Raw genomic sequence first — 21,364 nt, 5'->3', positions numbered from 1 at the left:
GACCTCAGCTGCCCAAAGCGCAGTAGCCCAATCCAGTGCTCTTCCCGTTAGCAGAGAAATCATGAAATCCACCCTGCTACGGTCATCGGAAAACATAGTACGATTGTACGACATATACAGGGACGTCTGGAGTAGAAACCCCTGACATTTGCCAGGTTCCCCGTCGTACCTTGTAGGTAGAGAAATCGGAGGTGCATGACGAGGACTGACCGTGCTCGGGGTGGTGCCTTCAGCCGCACCAGCGTTGAGTAGCTGTAGGAGTTCATCCATCCGTTTCTCCTGTATCTCCCATCGCCTCTGTAATTCCGCTGGATCCATGGTATTGGCGAGGTATTCTGTAATGAATACTCGGACAGAGTGGTAAGATCCAATCGCAGAATAGCGATGCTTTATTAGAGTACAGACAAGGGAATAGCTTAATCGTGGTCGGGCGGGCTGTGGTCAAAACCGGGCCAGGCATAGACAGGCAGAGGTACAAATGGAGCGGGCTTAGTCGTAGTCGAGGGCACAGGCACAGGATCAGAGGACGGTAATCACTGGGTAGACAAGCAGAGGATTAAGCAATTCGGACAACAAACTCTCTCTCTCTCTCGGAACAAAACGCTTAGCAAGTCACAATGGAACAATACCTCGCGCCGACTGAGCTTCTGAGCACACCTTAAATCCTACACTAATTACTGACAGGTGTGCTCAGAACTCAGGTGAACCAGATCGAGTCTGATGACTCCCCCTCTCTGTAGATCGGGGAAGTGTCAGACTCTGTCTAGACCCTGCCAACCCCCGATCCCTTACAGTCATGCACTAAGTAGATGTCCTAACCGACTTGCCAAAACTATAGTTTGTTAACAAGAAATGTGTGGAGTGGTTGAAAAACAAGTTTTAATGACTCCAACCTAAGTGTATGTAAACTTCCGACTTCAACTGTATGTTTCAGTCTTCTGTGATGTATAGAAAGTGTAATATTGGGATGCAAACTCCAAATTGAATACATTTCAACTCTATATCTGACATGGTACAGGTGTCTTCTGTTTTTTAAGACCATAACCATGTGTGTGAGGTGTATACTTTTGTTTCAAAGTAGATTTGTTCAAGACTACCAAGAAACACTGTAAGACCCTTATTTAGCACACTGCAGTAAAATATGAAATCACATCAGAAGACCATTTTTTTTAGGTCTGGATGAGACTAACACATTTCTTTTTGAGTGTAATTCCCCTTTAGTAGCGCATCTGGCCCTTTAATTGTGCATCTAGCAAGTGAGGAATGTGCTGTCTAATGTGCCGGTCAAGTGATGGTTCTGTACTGCTGCTGCTCATTTCATTGCAAAGTTAGCAAATAACAAATAATAGATACAAATGATATACTTACTCATGATATACACTTCTGCCAGGTAAGCCTACTTTGCAGTTAACATTTAATTGAGAAGGTTTTGGGGAAAGTCTTTCTGTCAACCCACAAGATGGATATCACATCAACTGGCTACACACAGAGTGATAGACAAATGTGCGCACCACACAGACAGACAGGGGCGATATTGCTGGAAATTAATTGGCAGATATTGTGTTAGGTTTGGCTTATTGAGCCAATAGTGGCTAACCAGGGGTGGGATAATGTCAATGCTGTGTTGATTAGATAGTAGCTGGGAGCTTGCAGTGTCTGATACTTGTCAAATTGCATGAACTTTCAAAATTGTTTGGCGATCTATTCATAGGTAGGCTGCGAGCAACTGGTAGACCCCTGATCTACACTATGTTTACTGTGCACTGCAATTCAGAAACGTTATCATGTCTGGAGACTTGAGATTTGACCATGTTTTGTTTTCCTTTTTTAAATGATTTCAGTAGTTTAATATGAGTGCAGACCAGGGAGGCAGACAGTTGTCTTTTTTTAGGTGTATTTAAAGGCACTACCTATGCTCCCTCTGGCAACCTGTCACACTACTCTCATTTAGTCTCTCTCTCTCTCTCTCTCTCTCTCTCTCTCTCTCTCTCTCTCTCTCTCTCTCTCTCTCTCTCTCTCTCTCTCTCTCTCTCTCTCTCTCTCTCTCTCTCTCTCTCTCTCTCTCTCTCTGACACTCCTTACCCCACCCTCCATTTCCCCAAATTAAGCAAACATGGAGGTATGTTCAAACCACAACATCTCTATTTTGTCTTCTACTCCTACTTGTTTATTTTCCTTTTTCCTGATAACATGTCATGAATTATAATTTACTTTTCACTGATGTGATATCCTATGGAGGTTTGGAAGAAAGCACAAGGAAAACACACTGACCATACATAACCACTAACCATACATATCCGCTTTATGTTTATACAGCACATGGTACATATGATACATTACATACACAAACACTCATATGTCAGTTCAAATGAAAAAAACAACAACAACAGAGGAGCTCCAAATGGAATGGAGAGGAATGTTGATGAGTGCGGAGGACAGCACTCTCTGCTTGAAACAAACGGCAGAGGAAAAGTGCAGAGGAAAGTGCAGAGTTCAGCGTTCACATATGGTTGTAGTTAGTGGTCCATGCAATGGCCTCCCATTAAGTCCAATGTGGTTTGGAGGAGACTTTCATTTTTTCACAGTTTAAAAAGGTTTTAAGAAATTTCTCTCACCCCAGGAAGTTTACTTTGAGTCATTGTGTAGATTTGTGTAGATAGATTTAGAGTTCGTTGTGGTCAATGTATGTGGGAAGGATTTGTTTTTCCTACATGGAATCGTCTCAATGCACAATCCCACTCTGGGGATTATCGATGTATAGATCTTCATGTATGATAGAGAGAGAGAGATGGGGGAGGGGATGGTTATGGTGCCTGGATGTCTGGCGTTTCAAGTTCACTGGGGGAGAAAGAAAATCCTGGTGTTTTGCTCGCTTTTCCATAGTTAAATCCAAGGGGTCATTAAACAGGGAAAGAAATTGTCTGAGCATTTTTACACACACTTAAATTCACGGAAAAGTAAAAACCAGAAGACAAAATATCAGCTGTACCTATATTGACATTTGGTCATTGGCGTAGTTCTTATAAAAACTACATACAAAACAACCTTAATTAATGATGTGCTATGTAATCATAAGGTGAGAGGTATACGCTGGTTCTATAAACAAGTCAAACCAAACAAGGCCTTTAGTTTGCAGCCAGTTAAACTGGTCCATCACAGCTGATCACAGCTCTGGGTACAGTGTGTCCCAAGAGCCCGTTGACTTTGGCACCAGTTGAAAGCGCTGGCGTGATAACACAAACGTATCTCCTTAGGGCAGGTGGCTAATTGTTGCCTTAATGTCAACCTTTGCAGCTGCAGTACTGCAGTAATTACATAGCAGAACATAACAGACATCATGCAGATGTTTTGGGGGAGAAGGCATTTGGGTTGAACATATAAAAAAATAAGAATATAAAATGTCTTATGTAAAATAAAAATTCAACATTTCAGTATAGAAAACACATTTGTATCTCATCTCATTTGGGCTTTGTAAAGAAACTACTTTCCAACCATTGACTGAAATACACAATATAAAACAATAATACTGATCATAAATATAACATGTACATGAGCTACAGTCTAAAGTTATTAGTGGTGTGTTTCTCACACTTGCCTCTCCTTAAAGAGGATCTCAGCGTACACAGTGCCTGTGCACAAGGCTTTGTTGTCCGGCAGAGGCCTGACCAGCTCCAGCTCTGCATATGTCAGGCTCTCCTCTGCAATCTTCGGCTGCAAGGGACAAGAAGAAAAGGAAGCGAGTGAAGACCATACTCGTAAATTGAGATATTAATGTTGGGTCTATTACAATATGATTCTGGACAAAATTACCTTGGGATAACAGTCACATATGCATACAAATCAAATAAAGTAAATACTTAAAGTAAAACAACTTGAAGGAAAATGTTAGATTTCTGGACAGCCCTCTACAGAAATAATGTACCTAACAAATTGTATGTAAGAATCAGGAGACTTACCAAGACCACCTTCCTCGGCTGTGCCTTTAAAAGTTTGGGTTTTCGGATTTTGTCTGCAATGGGTGCTGTGGAAGAATGAAATTATCATTATACTGTATGCAGAGAGGGAACACTTTGTCTGTGTAACAAGACAAATGTTCCCCCTTAAACCAAAACCCAGAACCACAATTGTCTCCGTCCACAATGTTTACATGCCTCTCCTGTCATTGATTAGTGTTGATTTGGAAGCAGACATCAAAGCAGAGTTGAACATACTGTGAGAGTTCAGTGACCGGCCGGAGGAAGACGACACAACAGCACCCTCCTCAGGGGATAGGTACTCAGTGTAAAGCCAATTAGTACGCAGCTGGGCCCACTAATTGCTTTGTGTCTCCCTCTATAAAGGTGTGCCAGGAGATGAGCTTGAGGTGGGGGAGCATACACGGGGACCTGTGATGATGGCGTACTCGCCTACCTCAAAGAAAGCGGCTTTTCCTGATGCACCTTGGCTCTCGGTTAAGCAAGGCAGGCTATAGGTAGAGAGAAGCGTTCCCCCTGTAAATGTTATGTGTAGACGATAGTCTAAAGACGGGTGAAGCCTTTCGTTGTTTTCCCTGTTTGGCCACGGTCTTTAGGTCAACTTCTTAGTTAATTTTTTATTATTTTTTTTTCGCTGTTGTTTCAGAGGTGGACGCTACCCAGTACTGGAATCATTTTGTCAGGTGAAAGAAAAATCTATTTATTGACAACACAAAAGCAAAGGAACCACAACCACTGCCTCCGGTCTGTTCATTTCATGTCTCCCACCTGTGTTAGGGTGTTTCGGACAAGCTGATCTGTCACAATACATAAAATGCTTGAAGTGTAGGCATTCAGACTACTACGACATGACATGAACTGCTTGTGAGACAGACAAATCACGTTAAAACTCTGCCAAACCTATTAATCTCAAGGGTGAACCAAAATATTATCATCAAGAACAAATGTTACTTTCTTAGAATCTGTACTCTTGCATGCTAAGTTGACCATAAACCTAGCACTATTTCTGGTAACAAACTGTGATATCACAGAGTGATAGAGAATTTGCTTCGCTCTTTGGCCAGTTTATCTATGCCAGCATATACAGTATAGTGTAGATCCATATATATACTCTAAAGGTACAGCGTGATATTAGCAAGTAGAAGCAATATCAGGAATCTAATATCAGGAATCAGACACAGTGTTCAGTAAACTCCTCTATGATGGCCACTTTAACCACACTCCCTCCCCCAGGCCACATACCCAACTGTGGGTATGAAGATAGTCTTCTAAGTTTCCCTATGTGAAAATATGGTACAGATGTGATGGATTTTCTGTTTACCTTTAGCTGGTATTTCTGGTGGTATCTCGGACTGCTCTTTGCTCCGTTTCCTCCTGTACCTCCTCTGCTTTTTGGGCAGGGCAGGAGACACACTGACTAGACTGGTCACCGTCTCCCCTGAACTGCAGACAGCAGACAGAGATGTTTATAGCAGAATTAGGTCAGGAGAATTCATATCACATCTATGGGAGATAAGATACTGTGTCTAGGCTACCATAGTATCTGCAGTAAAGCTCACATTTGATTTGAATTATAAAGAAGCCTACCTGTTCTGAGGGCTCTTGACCAAGTGGTAGTTGTCTATAAGACAATGAGACGAAACATTGGTGCATGATGGGGAAAAACATTCTGCCATGTCAGCAAAAACAGAGTTCAGCTTGCCTTGTCCATTCGCTTTAAATGATCTGTTAATGTGGCCCAGATGAGTTATTTCATGGTGTGTTTACTCACCTTTTAACCTCTTCTTCCTCTGTACATATTGGCAGGTCACCACCACGGTGAACATACACATGCACACCAGTCCCACAGAGCAGATCAGCACAGCGCACAGGTACAAGTCTGAAACACACAAAACCACAAAACCAACCAGATTAGTCATCCTTCAAGTAAGAAGGCGTGCTACCCTGAAGACCCATGTTTCTGTTGTTAGTCACTTGTTTAGAAATATCCTTAAAATATCCATGTCCACCATTTATGGCATGCTTCGTGTGGTTGTGCTATTTTAGTCAAGGACAATGCAGAGCACCAGAGTCACGTTCTTACCTTCAAACAGACTCCACAGACTCTCCTTGGCCTTGGTCGCTGGTTGGACATGCACTGGAAGGAAAAAAGGGAAGTCCATAGTCATCAATGTGGCTACCGTCCCACCTATTTATACAGTGTACCCAGTTTAAAAACCTCTAATTGTAGGTGGGTTGGCATAGGATGACAGTATTGATGTTGTCCTCTCCTCTGGATCCACTTCCTGAATCACTGGCTCGTGGTGGCTAACACCCACCAAGCCATCCTGAAATACCCCAAACCGCCAGCAGCTGACGACAGCCAGGCTAGCCTCTCCCTCCCACAGCAGCCATACTTAGCTTAGCTAGCCGCCAGAGCTACTGGGCTGAAGCCTGGCTGAGTGTCTGCCTGTCCAGAGGGCTTAAACTGGGGTTACCTCTAGAGCATTTCCCTCTATGCTAAACCACCAGCACTTTCAATGACTGGGCCAACCATATGTATGACCCACATTCAACTATTTGGAAACATTAGTCTGACATAGATGAGAGCTAGCTGTGAGACTTGGCTCTGGATTTTCTCTAGTTGTGTTTGCCAAGTATGTACTTGCTGTAAATATATGTCACAAATCTTTAGCACGTTCCTATATCATTCCAGGTAAAGCAACTCTTGGTCATGCATTTTTTGTTCAAAAATTAAGCATTCAGTATTGTGGTGCAGAAGACTCTTCTTTACCATGATTCATACAGTATGACTTGAATAGGACATTATGCACAGCGCCAGAAGGCCAGCTGCACATGCTGGAATAATATGAATAATATAAAGCTACAGCACTGCATGGAGCCAAAGAAGTGTCTTTGAAAATGTCATCCATTTATGGCTGGTTTTGAATGGCAGTGGAAACATTCAACTAAATTCACTCACTGTTCAATTGATTCCATTCATATGTGCTCTCCCTTTCTTTTTGATAGGAGGTCTCTCGTATATCCTCACTGTGATAGCACAGAGCACACATATCGAATGGATAGCATCCCTAAGACAGATCTGTATTCTGTTTAAAAAGGGATAAATTCTGTATTCCACAATCAATGGACAAATTCCATGGGTAACTTTGGGCTACTTCCGAGTATTAATGAAACTTAAAGAAAAATATATAAAATTGAATACTAGTATGTAGTGATAATCCATACAATCTTCATCACAAACACCTTCAAAATGTCATTTTCACATCCTCTTTCTTCACTTCTCTTTGCCCTCTATTCATCACGCTCTTTCTCAATGCGAGGCCCGTGAAAAAGTAATGGTGGCCTCATTCTTGGAGCTCTGTTTTTACACTTGCCCATTTTAAACCCTGACCACGGAGGACCCAGTGTACTAGAGTACCTTGATGCTCCTATACTTGAACCCAAACCACATCCGTTTCACCACCATTCTACGTACCTTTTAAAAAGGCACAATATCTCCCAGCCCACACACACGTTGTCCAAATATCTCAGGGTTTAAAGGGGTGCTTTGTTTACCCCAGAAAGAGGCTAATTTCATGCTGTTTTCAGTTTGTTTTCCCTAAACCATCAAACCCTATGACATTTTGGGTTGTATACCCAAGCCTACCATATTCCTGGATTTGGGGCAGAGTAGGATGTATGGCGTAAGACCAAAGGAATTCCTGCAGTGTTGGACACATCAGGTGGCCATGTATTGAGCCTTCTTATCTCTGTTACATATGCACTACTACACAGTTGTCTATTCAACCAACCCCCTCGACACCATAGACGCTCTGACGTTGGGGAGCCTCATACTACAAATATCTCTTGTTCTCTCACTCTCGAAATCACTCACTTCTAGCCACGATTGTATGTGTGTACAATACTTAGGGGAGGGAAACTCCTGGCAGTAGCCAAATACAATATGTGTTTGGTGGTGATGGTGCCAGTGTTCCCTTCCTTCTGGTGTTGCTCTAGTCTGTCTGCTCTGGCTCAGACTTGGCTATGAACAGACAGTCAAATGTCACTGCCGGCACAAATGATTCCATGGAAAATGGAAAAAGTGGTTCAGTCTGAATTTACTCAAAGCAATGTAGTAATTGCTTAGAAAGTGAAATTGCATCTGCTTCGCTACATCTGCTTCACTACTGTGTATGCTGCTTAGATCCTTTCACAGAATGTTATGTGCATCGAACTGGCAGAACTGAAGGGCTGACATTGGCTTCAGAGAAGAAAATATACTCTATCTTCTCGTTCCAGCATAAGAAAGCCCTGTAACCACTAGCTGCCATGTAACTTATTGCTATGAAGTATTGCTTCTTCTCAAGATTGTTCAAAACCATGGAACTCCCTTCCACAATAAAAAACAGGACCTTTCATTACACATGACACAATCTCCTCCTCCTCAAGATTGATGACTCCTAAATTAGGTCAGCCAGTTGTGATTCCTGCTTCTGGTTCTACTACTACTGTTACTGCTACTGCTACTGCTACTGCTACTGCTACTACCACCACCACCTGCATCGGTTGTCTTCTACTGCACACAGTGCTACACCTAAATTCATAGTTACCTCTAAGTTCGGTGGCGGCCGTGCAGTTCGTTGACACCTTCCATCGGCTCTGGTGCTTCTTGAACTCCTGCACCCGGCATATGTAGAGTCCTTGGTCCTCCGCTGAGATGTTCATAATGAGCAGGTCGAAAATCTTCCCTTGCTTGACCACTGTCAGCTTCAGCTTAGGCCAGGGGAAGCTCTTGGTATAGTTCCCATAGAACCTGGCCTTTCTCATGTTGACCCTGGCGATGAGGAGCTCTTTGTCGCTGGAAGAACGTTCGGGCAGGAAGGTCCATTTGACCACGGGCAGGCTGCTGGAGCGGCGTCTCTGGGACACCTGGCAGGTCAGGGTGATGTTCTCGCCCTCCTGGGCCACCGTGAAGGGAGAGGGGGTGACGGTGACATTGATGGCCTGGCACACTTCTGAAAGATATAGTACACGCATAAAGAATATGTATGTGGATATAGATATGACACCAAAAACCTTTTTACACTATTGAGCTGAACCCATAGGGTTCTGGTTGGTTCATAGTGTGCAAAGGGTATAAGAGCCATCAAGAGCCTAAGATGGTGTATGAAGACCTTGGAGGAGTTGGAAGAAGACATGTTGACCTAGATTCATAGATAATCCATATGTTGTTTTGATTTTGATCAACAGTTAGACACAGTATCTCTTTCCTACTGTATTAATGTCTGTGGGTGAGTCATCTGAAAGTGGTGTTTAGCTTAGTCAATTTTAAGAGGAAGAAATATTAAGGAACATACCTTGGCCTAATTTGTTGCATGACAAAAGCAACATCTGTTTTTTCAACCTAGAGTCATTTCATAATCCTAACTTTCCACTAGTTGTAAGCATATTTATGTGACACACAAAGCCATGAAAACACCATATAGAAAGTTAACTATTCATTTCTAGATGAAAATTCTATTTTGTAAGATATATTTATTTAGCTAGAGTATTAAGATGCATCTTATGAAAGAGTCACACAAAACACAGTAAATGGGTCAAAAGCAAACTACAAACCTTGCAATGTTATGTTTTCAACAAAAATAAGGGAAACCACCAATTTCTCAGTTTACAGTTATTTTTCATCATTGCACAAAAATAAAGACTATAATACACTTGCAATTATCCTGTCATAACAACTTATTATTTCACTGCAGACTGTTTATTTACTGATTCAAATGCATGTCATGTAGAATGTGTCTTTTTCCAGAACATCACTCGTTTAATAAAAAGTTGACAAGCCCTTCAACAAATGTTTTTCCAATCTTTTTATCTTTTTATGATGTTACTATAGTTATTTCTCTCTCTCTCTCTCTCTCTCTCGCTCTCTCTCTTGCTCTCTCTCTCTCGCTCTCTCTCTCTCTCTCTCTCGCGCTCTCTCACGCTCTCTCTCTCTCTCTATTCATCATCAGATACCATTTCAAAGTATTGCCAAATTTCATATCATGACATACTGACCTAAAAATAAAATTTTACTTTTATAACCCATCCACCTAAATAGTAAAATAAAGTTGCTTACCGGCAATGAACGCTCTAGTCAGGAGAAGTATGACCACTGAAGAGATCTTCATTTTCCAGACCAGCAGGCTCCATAAAAAACAGCTAAATGTCTCCCAAAAAACAGAGCCTCAGCTCAGGATTCCTCTTCCCTTTTCTTTTTTTACAGCATTTGTGTGTAATATGAAACAGGACTTTCACTGTTTCTGCTTGGAACCACCCCCCTCGCCCCTCCCCCTAGCACACTACCCCACCCCACTTTACTCCTCTGCTTGGCAGAATGTGGGAAATGTAATTTCCTGTGCAGGAGGAGGGAAGGAGGGAGTGCGTTGTGTGCTATAGCTTTGACGCCGACGTATCACACTTCCAGCTGTGGACTACAGCAGAGCAGTCTACTCTGGCCAGTGTTTTATTTCCCACACACGCACGCACGCACACACACACACACACACACACACACACACACACACACACACACACACACACACACACACACACACACACACACACAGACACACACACACACACACACACACACACACACACACACACACACACACACACATACAAACACAGACACACACACATACACATACACATACACATACACACAAACACATACACAAACACACACACACTGAAAGATAATGAGGGAGGATGGAGCAGCGCTGTCTCTGTCTCTGTCTGAGTAACTGGAGCCCACAGAGAATCTTTGTGCAGGATTTTGTGAGAGCAGCTCAGTTTTGGTTCATAGTCGACTCTTCTCTTAGAGAAAGGCTTTATAGACACACAAGGGTTTAGTTCAAACATTCACCCTTCTTTAGATAACACAGGACTGCAGTCATGCATTCATCATAATCCTTTCTGTATTTGGACTTAGCTAGCGAGACTTATATTCTATCCATGCTCGGATTGCTATTTCTTCATCCATCTCCTAGGCTGGAGATGCAATCATCTTGGTTGTGAGTTTGATATAAAATGCTGAGCTAGGCAGCATCCCCAGAAACTTTGCAGGAGTCTGAGAAGACACTATGTAGAGCACAGGGGAGTTATTGTAGATATTCACTGCTAATTCACATCTATGAAGGATAATTATAAATGCATCTGACGTTTGCGTAGTATTCTCTGTTACACACACACTCTCTCTATTTTCGCTGAGAGACTGTAACCATTGTGGGGGGGTGGTTATAATTCATACAGTGGTTTCAGGCTCTCAGCAATTAAGTGTTCAAGTGTTCCTATAAATCTAAGTCTATGTCTGTTCAACAGAAGGCAGTTAGGTTTGAGACTGACGTGGTTGGAGGGTAATTAAAGTAAACAGGCATGTTAACAAGATCCTTCTTGCACTCAGATGTGAGAGATGCATGGAGGGATTTGGAGCTCAGAGAAGTGAGTTGTGGAGTGGGAGTTTAGGCAAGCTGCTTTGTTATGGCGTGATCAATACTGCCCCCTTGTGGGAAGTATATTGATAGACGGGTTGGCTGACCACGTCCCGAAAATGTGTCTGGAAGCCTCGCGTTGTTATGTTTCTGAACAGTCAGATAGCTAGCAACAATGACAAGAAGTTGCCATGTGGGGAATCGTAGGTGGCTCGTTTCACCTCGTTATATCTTGTTATTGATATCATGTCTTGTTTTGATTACTAATTTCATGTCAATGTTAATATGGCTAAAATTCGCTAGCTAACCAACCAACCAACAAATGTAACAATGTATTTGAGAGACAACGAATGCTCATTGTGCAAATATATTTATGTTTTCAATAAACATTTGGAGACGAAAAATAGTTTACATGTAGTCAACAATCTAAGCCAACCCTGTCTGTTTTGCCCCATAGTTGCGCACACGTCAGTTTTGTTGCTAAACAACCAACTCTCTATATTGTTTCTCAATACAAATGAGACAGTGTGTCTGTGTTGTGTCATCAGAACAGAAGTAGCTTTAGCTGAAATAACAAGCACATTTGGAGTTTGTATGATTCAATGAAGTCAGGGTTTCGGAAATTGTGTGTGAATGTGGTTGATGATTTATTTGTCCATCAATCTTACAGATATCAAGTAAATTTGATCTGGCTGCAGCTGAAAACCCATGTTATGTTCATAGAGGGACATTCAGAACTTCCACCATTATATTTCCAAACATGGCAAATAATGAAATAGTCCCGTGTAGCTCAGGTGGTAGAGCATGGCGCTTGCAACGCCAGGGTTGTGGGTTCGTTTCCCACGGGGGGCCAGTATGAAAAGGTATGCACTCACTAACTGTAAGTCGCTCTGGATAAGAGCGTCTGCTAAATGACTAAAATGTAAAAAATGATGGAGGGAAAATATTTGGAAGTTGCATGCAGCAAAGCGTGAAGAGAAGACCCCTGAGCTGCATTCTGGGGGTTCCATGCCTCCCTGCTCACGCCAAACCACTCTCCCTAACCTCTGACCCCTGTCACTGGACGTACTCATTGGTCCTGTCTATAGGCCAAGGTCAATTCTATATGTGGCTGAGAAGGTAGAGTACCAGCTCACATAAACGCTACCAAGGGTTTAGTAATAGTGCACATACTAGAAATAGTGAAAGTACTTGTATACATACTGTAAATGCTGCTGCATGTTTGGCATAATGTTCTGGAACAGGGGAATAACCCCGGAAACCCAGTGCCATACTCCCAGTCATTATTAGATAGAATGTCATGGCCCCGCCCACCTTGGGGGAAAACAACCTGTGGTTACCTTGGTTACCCGTTTGGCTCACAGCAAAGACTTTACCTTTTTCAAATGTAATTTTTCTTGTCTGTTTTTTTTTAGTTAAATTACAAAACAAAATGTAAGAAAAGTACAACATATATAAAGATTACTTTTCAACATTGCATGCTCCCGAGCGTTCTGCCCCTTCAACCTGCCAGAAACGAGCTGGACTAATGAACCCACCAAGTGGCTAGAAGTGTCATATTCCCCGACATCTACTCCTACCTGATATATCCAGGACTTACATAATTGTAGGCAGTGGCTGGGGAACAGATCTTTTCGGTTTCTGATGTTTTTCATGACGGCGCTAGCTACCGAGTGAGTGCTAGCTATATAGCCAATACCAACAACACTTCAAATGGACTATACAGCTACAAGTAGTGAGTGGAATAACAAACGGACTGTACTAAACATGTCTTACCTGTGATTAAATGTTTTCTGCACACACGTGTACTTGGACACCGGGTCCCACAATTTCCCACTCCCCTCACGCCTAGTAATAGCATGAAGCTAGGCTTTATTTCCCTACTTGGAAGCATTGCAAACCGTAGATTGGGATTTTTTGATCTGGTTTGATGTACATTGTATAACACAGCAGCTTTTCGTTTTTTTATGTCTGTATATAACTAAAAATCTACGAAGAAGTTGGCTCTTTTTCAATGGGGGTCAATGGGGAAGATGGTTTGTTTTACCCAATTTGTGGGCGTGGTCAAGGGAATTTCTTCTTATGACCTGAATATGGACTGGAGTATACTGTATAGCTATCCTTGGCCACAGGGACACCAAACACTAATGTCTAGACTCTGCAGCCAAATGAAAGGCTGAATTCCACTCTCACATGTTTAGAGATACTTCCAACACACACATCACACAATTGTTATTAACATTGCCATACCGGCTAACATTTACATTTATCTTCAGTATTCTTTGGTGTCCTGGTCACTTCATGTATCACTTACTCTTTTTAAGTTCTTCATGTCCACCAAAGCAGTTCTATTAGCAAAAGGAATAAAACCACACATGGGAAGTTTAGTGCAAAGTTGTTGTAAATCGATACTACAATCATGTTCAATTTTTTTCACTGAAGGACTACTTATTTCCAAAACCGCCCACTTACTGCTGACATGGTCTTTTTACGCATACCTCTAAAAAAAAAAAGTAAAGAATTCTTTTCAGTTTCACAAATATCATGAAATCATATTCAGTATAGAAATGTGGAAAGGTATATAGGTATGCTACTATGCTTGTGCACTTACCTGAAACTTCAATATCAAGCATGTGTTTTTTTATCATGTAGAGCTTGCTGCCAATAAAACATATGGCAAAGAAGAGCCCGATTCCTGCTCCAATCAAAGCATATGTAGCATCTAAGAAATCAAACACACAGAATAAAGAATGTAACACAAACCAAGCCACAAACAGCCTGTTGTGAAAGCAGCTACAGACAGTACATATTCAGTTCCCTGTTTTGCTCAATAGGCCAGTTCACACGTGAGAGTTGTTTGATGTAATCTGTTGCAATGTGTTTACAAGTTCCTCAGGCTGATGAAAAATAGGTCCAGTCATGTCTCCACCCACTGGGCACAGACGTCAATTCAATGTCTATTCCACGTGGTTTAACATAATTTCGTTGAAATGACGTGGAAACAACGCTGATTAAACCAGTGTGTGCCCAGTGGGCAGTCTCTGTCTGGACCTGTGTTGACTTGAAATACTGCAGTTGCATCAGTTATGATTGGAATGGAATTGTAAGGCCTTGGATTATAATAAGTGAGTGGCTTGGTTGACATGTCAGTCTTTGAGCCGCTTCAGTCACTTACAGAAGGAGCCTATTGAATGTTCTCAACTGACAGTCTACTGACAGTCAAAGGACTCAATATCGTATAGGTATGATGATTTCGAGGGAGCAACATATTTCATAACTTATTTTTTACCTGGTTCTTCATTGCTTTCCAGGTCATTTCCTTTCACATTTGTCAATATAGACTCTGAAACAGGGATAATCTTAGTTATAGAACAAGCTAATGCACTTCTCTAATATCTGTGTATCTGTCTTAGACAGTCACCACAACTTCCTGTAAGGATGAAACTGATCTTTGAAAACAGGACGTTCCTGTAGACAAGTCAAATGAGACCAATAATATCAAACACAAGACGAAATAGAGCAGACAAACGCTTGCACTGTATGTGTCTTTGTAGCTTGAACTTGATGACGTCTGTAGTAGTCGGTAGCCTAGCGGTTAGAAGTGTTGGTCCAGTAACCGAAATGTCACTGTTCCGAATCCCCGAGCCGACTAGGTGAAACATGTGTCGATGTGCCGTTGAGCAAGGCACTTAACCCTAATTACTCTGGATAAGAGCATCTGCTAAATTACAAAAATGTAAATTAAGTAGTAGTAGTAGCACTTAAAAGTTAAACTTTTATATTTATTGGCCTTTGCTATCTAGGTCATAGCCTTTCCAAGTTCACCATCATCTATCTAACTCCAGTATTTGATCAAAAACGAATCACAACTGCGAACTGCTTCAAGATGTTACTCAACACATACACTATATATGCAAAAGTATGTGGACACCCCTTCAAATTAGTAGATTCGGCTATTTCAGCCACACCTATTGCTGGCAGGTGTATAAAATCAAGCACACAGCCATGCAATCTCCATAGACAAACATTGGCAGTAGAATGGCCTTACTGAAGAGCGCAGTGACTTTCAACTTGGCACCGTCATAGGTTGCCACCTTTCCAACAAGTCAGTTCGTAAAATGTCTGCCCTGCTAGAGCTGCCCCAGTCAACCGTAAGTGCTGTTATTGTGAAGTGGAAACATCTAGGAGCAACAACGGCTCAGCCGCGAAGTGGTAGGCCACAGAAGCTCACACAACGGGACCACCGAGTGCTGAAGCGCGTAGAGCGTAAACATTGTGTGTCCTCGATTGTAACACTCACTACTGAGTTCCAAACTGCCTCTGGAAGCAACATTAGCACATTAACTGTACGTCGGGAGCTTCATGAAATGGGTTTCCATGGTCTAGCAGCTGCACACAAGCCTAAGATCACCCTGCGCAATGCCAAGCGTCGGCTGGAGTGGTGTAACGCTCTCCACCATTGGACTCTGGAACAGTGGAAATGCGTTCTCTGGAGTGATGAATCACGCTTCACCATCTGGCAGTCTGACGGATGAAACTGGGTTTGGCGGATGCCAGGAGAACGCTACCTGCCCGAAGGCATAGTGCCAATTGTAAAGTTTGGTGGAGGAGGAATATTGGTCTGGGGCTGTTTTTCATGGTTTGGGCTAGGCCCCTTAGTTCCAGTGAAGGGAAATGTATAAACAGAGCTCACATGTCTATTTTGGAGCCAGTCTTGTTGAGGCCGAATCTGTTGACAGCTTGTGATTGCCAGATAGATTGAACAATAATGTGGTAAACATCGGGCACATGAGGCTACCCCACCACCCAACACCAGACACCCATACCCAATGCTGTCACTGTCACACCACTAGCACTGCGAGACTGGATAGTCACTACTGCACACAGCAGACCCTCCTTGGTCACATTCTATTGGCAGCCATTAGAGGACCAAGATTTGACCTCTGACATAACATGTTCACTGCAGCTGAGAGTGGTGGTACTTAACTCTCTGCTCTGTACTGTAGGCTGGTAAGCTCATGGAAGGATCCTGCCGCAGATCGACCGTTACCACAAGGCAACAAAGCATTGTTTAAAAGCACTCTCAGAGCTTGATCAGGCAATGCACGTCTCATGAATTATGGAAGACAATCACATTATTAAGTTATTTGTTATCAATCTGAGAGTGGTGGTAGTTGATTCTCTCTCTCTGCTCAACAGACAAGGAAATGCAAGCAGTGTCTGTTACAAATCGAACAAAACAACAACCAGGCTGTTTTAAAAGCATTGTTTAAAAGCACTCTCCATTTAAGCTAATATACTCAACCATATTAAAGTTATTTGCGATCAATACATTTAGCACATCCAGTTATCCAGTTATTGAATCATATATTTATTTTCTTAATTTTAGAACATGTTTTTTCAGTGATTCGAAATACAATCATACAGTATTGAAATATACAGGAGTTATATACAGGACTCACTCACCAATTGTGAAGATAATTGTGATGACAGACAAACAGTGACCGTTCTGAAGCATCTTCATCTCTTTGGTCTTTCTTTACCATTTTCTCTTGTTCATTCTGATAGCTGCTTGGAAGGCGCTGTCTCACTGAAAAAGAAACAGTTCCTGTATCTGGCTCAGAACGTGGTTGATGATGAGATGAGATAACGCCTGCAGCTCAGCACATCTTATTGCACTCAATTATAATCACTTGGACTAAGTATTTGAGTGTTAGCCACTGGTTGAATGTTAGGATATGGGAGTCTGTTTGTCTTTGTCTTTCCAAACAAGGCAAGGTGTGGTTTCAAGTTTCAAAGATAATCCGCCACGTGCACAGGATACAACAGGTGTAAAACAGTACAATGTAATTCTTACCTTGAGAACTCTTTCCCAACAATGCAGTGATAACAATAATAACAATAAAATTGAATAAAACCTTTAATTGAAATAAAAAACCCACCACCTCCCCCACCCCACAACTTGATTAAACTGTGAAGTGAATTTCTGGGTCAAGCCTAATGCATTAATTTGATTAAATTAACTGTTATCAGAGATCTACTAACCTGTCAGTGCATCTCTGAAAACAATGAGTTTCAGTAACTAATGCATTAGGCTTGACCCAGAAGTTCACTTCATTTATGCTTGATAATGGCAAGTTTGTTTTGAAGTATAATGCTGCGTATGATTATGAAGATACAAGAGATGATCTTGTTTGTAATTCATGGATAGCCTGTAATGTGTGATGCAAGACTTTGAAAGAGCTCCCAGCTGCATGTTATGTAACAAAGCAGTCAATGTAGATTAATGTTGCCCAATGGGATCATCAAGTTACAGCTTGACATTTTATGTAAAACAACGCTGGTTCATACTAGTGTGGTGGACAGGAGGTTGGTGGCACCTTAATTAGGGAAGACGGGCTCCTGGTAATGACTGGAGCACAATGAGTGGAATGGTATAAAAAACATCAAACACATGGTTTTCGATGAAATTATGTTGGACCAACGTGGAATAGACGTTGAATTGACGTCTGTGTCCAGTGGGGACTGAAGCAGGTTTTCATCTAGGATTTTGCCTGTGCTTAGCTCCATCGCCATTCTTTTTTATCCTGAAAAACTCCCTAGTCTTTGCCAATGTCAAGCATACCCATACCATGATGCAGCCACCACCATGCTTGAAAATAAGGAGGCAGTTACTCAGTGATGTGTTGTGTTGGATTTGCCCCAAACATAAGGCTTTGCATTTAAGCCAAAAAAGTGTATTCCTTAGACATGTTTTTTTTTTCAGTATTACTTTAGTGCCTTGTTGCATACAGGATTCATGTTTCTGAATATTTTTATTCTGTATATTTTTATTCATTTTTTACTCTGTCATTTAGGTAATTATTGTTGAGTCACTACAAAGTTGTTTTAAAATCACCAATGACCTCATGGTGACATCCCTGAACAGTTTCCTTCCTGTCCTGTAGCTCAGTTCTGAAGGATGGACTGTATCTTTAATGTTTCTGGGTGGTTTAATACATTATCCACAGCATATTTATTAATTTGACCATGCTTAGAGATATTCAATGTCTGATTTGTTATTGATACCCATCTACCAATCACTGCCCTTCTTTATGATGCTTTCCAAACCTCCCTGGCCTTTGTAGTTGAATCTGTGCTTGAAATAAAAATTTTGACTGAGGGACCTTACAGATGTTGTATGTATGGGGGACAGAGGAAGGGGTAGTCATTCAAAAATCATGTCAACCCCTATGGAGTGAGTCCATGTAACTTATTATGTGATTTGTTAAGCCACATTTTACTCCTGAACTAATTTAGGCTTGCCTAGACAAAGGGGGTGAATACTTATGCAACCTCTATTTTTTAGTTATTTAACATTTGTATCATTTTCTTTTCAATTTGACATTATGGAGTATTTTGTGTAGATCAATGACAAAAAAATCACAATTAAATCTATTTCAATCCCACTTTGTAACGCAACAAAATGTGAAAAAGTCGGAAGTTTACATACACTTAGGTTGGAGTCATTAAAACTTGTTTTTCAACCACTCCACAAGTTTCTTGTTAACAAACTACAGTTTTGGCAAGTTGGTTAGGACATCTACTTTGTGCATGACACAAGTAAGTTTTCCAAAAATTGTTTACAGACAGATTATTTAACTTAAAATTCACTGTATCACAATTCCAGTGGGTCAGAAGTTTACTTGGCTAAGGTGTATGTAAACTTCTGACTTCAACTGTATTCAACTGTTGACGTTCCGGAGAGGAAAACGATGGGGGATAAAAAGCTATCAGCTCAAGGGGAACGCACATCAAAGATGGTTTAATAGCCTTAAGGATAACGGCGGGGTTAGGCCGCAATGATACCCTATCGTTACTGGGTGCAAACTCTGCACATGACGAGTGCACTGTGAGTGCGTGAATGTCACTTACACATTTGGCGGAGGCCAGTGCTTGTAATAGCACTGTATTAAATGAAAGCATCTTAAGATCCAGGGGTTCAAAGGGCTGTTGGCATAGAGCATCCAAAACAACTGGTAAATCCCATGATGGGACAAGCTGTTTGGACTCTGGACGCAAACAATGTGCACCCTTCATAAAACGGGCGACAAGGGGGTGTCGCTCCGCTGTCGTGCTCCCAAAATCCACATGAGAAGCCGAAATAGCTTCCAGATATACCTTAATAGTAGAAAAGGCCTTTCCTTTGTCTAATAATTATTGTAGAAACAACAGGATTATTGGGACAGAGCACTGGAATGACACTGTCTGTGACTTAATGCACCATTCCTCAAACATGCACGATTTACAATCATAAAGGGACCTAGTGGATGAGGCACTAGCACTCTGTATAGTCTAAATGACATTTTGGGGAATCCCGGCAGTGTTCAAGTTTAACCTTTCACGGGCCAGGCCCAGAGTGCCAACCGTTCTGGGTGAGGATGGAAAATCTCCCCTCGCGCCTGGCACAGTAGGTCCCGACGCAGGGGGAGGGGCCATCATTGACTGCATAGCAGTTGAGTGATCTCCGCTAGCCAGTGTTCCTCTGGCCAATGCGGCACTATTAGTATGAGAGAGACCCTTCTCCTGCACCCTGGCTAGGGTGGGGGAAATCAGGGCCAGTTGGGGGAATTTATAAAGGAGGACTTGTGGCCACTCGTGCGCCAACGCGTCCACTCCCATCGGTGCATCCCAATCCCTCAGGGAAATGAACAGTGGACACTGTGTATTCTCCATCGATGCATAAAGATCCACTACTGGAATGCCGAAGTGCATTCAAACCTGATTGGGTACCTCTGGGTGGAGCTTCCACTACCCATATAAACGGTTCCCCATGAAGAGTAAATCTGCCCCCATATTCAGCACTCCTGGTACATGCCTAGCTCTCAGTGACTGGAAATGCACACTGCTCCACATAATCAGTCTGTGTGCCAGTGTGTATAAGTGAGGGGATGGCAGTCCCCATTGTCTGTTTATGTAAGCCCCAACGGTGGTATTGTCTATTCTAACTAGAACATGACGACCCTCCAGAAATGGGACAAATGACTTTAATGCTAGGGACACTGCAAGGAGTTCCAGGCAGTTTATGTGAGTAGAACGGAGATGGGGTCCCCACACCCCATTCATCGTTATGCCCTCGTGGGTCGCACCACAACCAGAGAGAGATGCGTCCGTTGTAACTACTTTTCTAGCTAAAACAGTGCCCATCTGGACACCCTGTGAGTGCAGTGCTACCGTGCAATCTATGAAGATCTGTACACGCTGATGTTTGTGACGTATTGGGCTCAGACCTAGAGAAGAGACCCAGCGTTGAAACCCTCTCATATTCAAGAGTCCTAATGGAATGACTACTAAATCCGATGCCATCAAACCTGGCAGCCTTAGGCATGTTTTGAAAGAGACCAGGTTCACTCTGCGAAACAGTGCTAGGCAATTATGGAATGTTCTTACAGTTGAAGTCGGAAGTTTACATACACCTTAGCCAAATACATTTAAACTCAGTATTTCACAATTCTTGACATTTAATCCTAGTAAATATTCCCTGTCTTAGGTCAGTTAGGATCACCACTTTATTTTAAGAATGTGAAGTGTCAGAATAATAGTAGAGAGTATTATTTATTTCAGCTTTCATCACATTCCCAGTGGATCAGAAGTTTACATACACTCAATTAGTATTTTGTAGCATTGCCTTTAAATTGTTTAACTTGGGTCAAACGTTTCGGGTAGCCTTCCACAAGCTTCCCACAATAAGTTGGGTGAATGTTGGCCCATTCCTCCTGACAGAGCTGGTGTAACTGAGTCAGGTTTGAAGGCCTCCTTGCTCGCACACGCTTTTTCAGTTCTGCCCACACATTTACTATAGGATTGAGGTCAGGGCTTTGTGATGGCCACTCCATACCGTGACTTCGTTGTCCTTAAGCCATTTTGCCACAACTTTGGAAGTATTCTTGGGGT

The 21,364-nt window shown here is 42.1% G+C and overlaps 1 protein-coding gene across 1 annotated transcript; it reads right to left on the bottom strand.

Moving 5' to 3' along the window:
• Positions 1-2,277: 2,277 nt before the first annotated feature.
• On the bottom strand, positions 2,278-10,232 carry LOC311100456 (V-set and transmembrane domain-containing protein 4-like). The gene is made up of 8 exons (XM_084141376.1): positions 10,075-10,232; positions 8,567-8,971; positions 6,058-6,111; positions 5,746-5,853; positions 5,562-5,595; positions 5,296-5,417; positions 3,957-4,021; positions 2,278-3,711 (listed from the first exon to the last, which is right to left on the bottom strand). Exons 1-8 carry the CDS (start codon positions 10,124-10,126, stop codon positions 3,586-3,588), a joined length of 966 nt encoding a protein of 321 aa, XP_083997502.1. The 5' UTR covers positions 10,127-10,232; the 3' UTR covers positions 2,278-3,585.
• Positions 10,233-21,364: the final 11,132 nt, after the last annotated feature.

The sequence above is a fragment of the Coregonus lavaretus genome, assembly GCF_964263955.1.
Source record: "Coregonus lavaretus genome assembly, chromosome: 25".
Lineage (NCBI taxonomy): Eukaryota > Metazoa > Chordata > Actinopteri > Salmoniformes > Salmonidae > Coregonus > Coregonus lavaretus.
This window is presented reverse-complemented; position numbering and strand designations above follow the sequence as displayed.

What these genes read in the sequence shown, in the direction of transcription:
- LOC311100456 (XM_084141376.1), bottom strand. Translation starts at nt 10,126, where the DNA reads ATGAAGATCTCTTCAGTGGTCATACTTCTCCTGACTAGAGCGTTCATT. An exon ending in GACTAGAGCGTTCATTGCCG is followed by an intron (nt 8,972 to 10,074) that starts GTAAGCAACTTT and finishes TATATCTTTCAG; the next exon opens with AAGTGTGCCAGGCCATCAAT. An exon ending in GGCCGCCACCGAACTTAGAG is followed by an intron (nt 6,112 to 8,566) that starts GTAACTATGAAT and finishes TTTTCCTTCCAG; the next exon opens with TGCATGTCCAACCAGCGACC.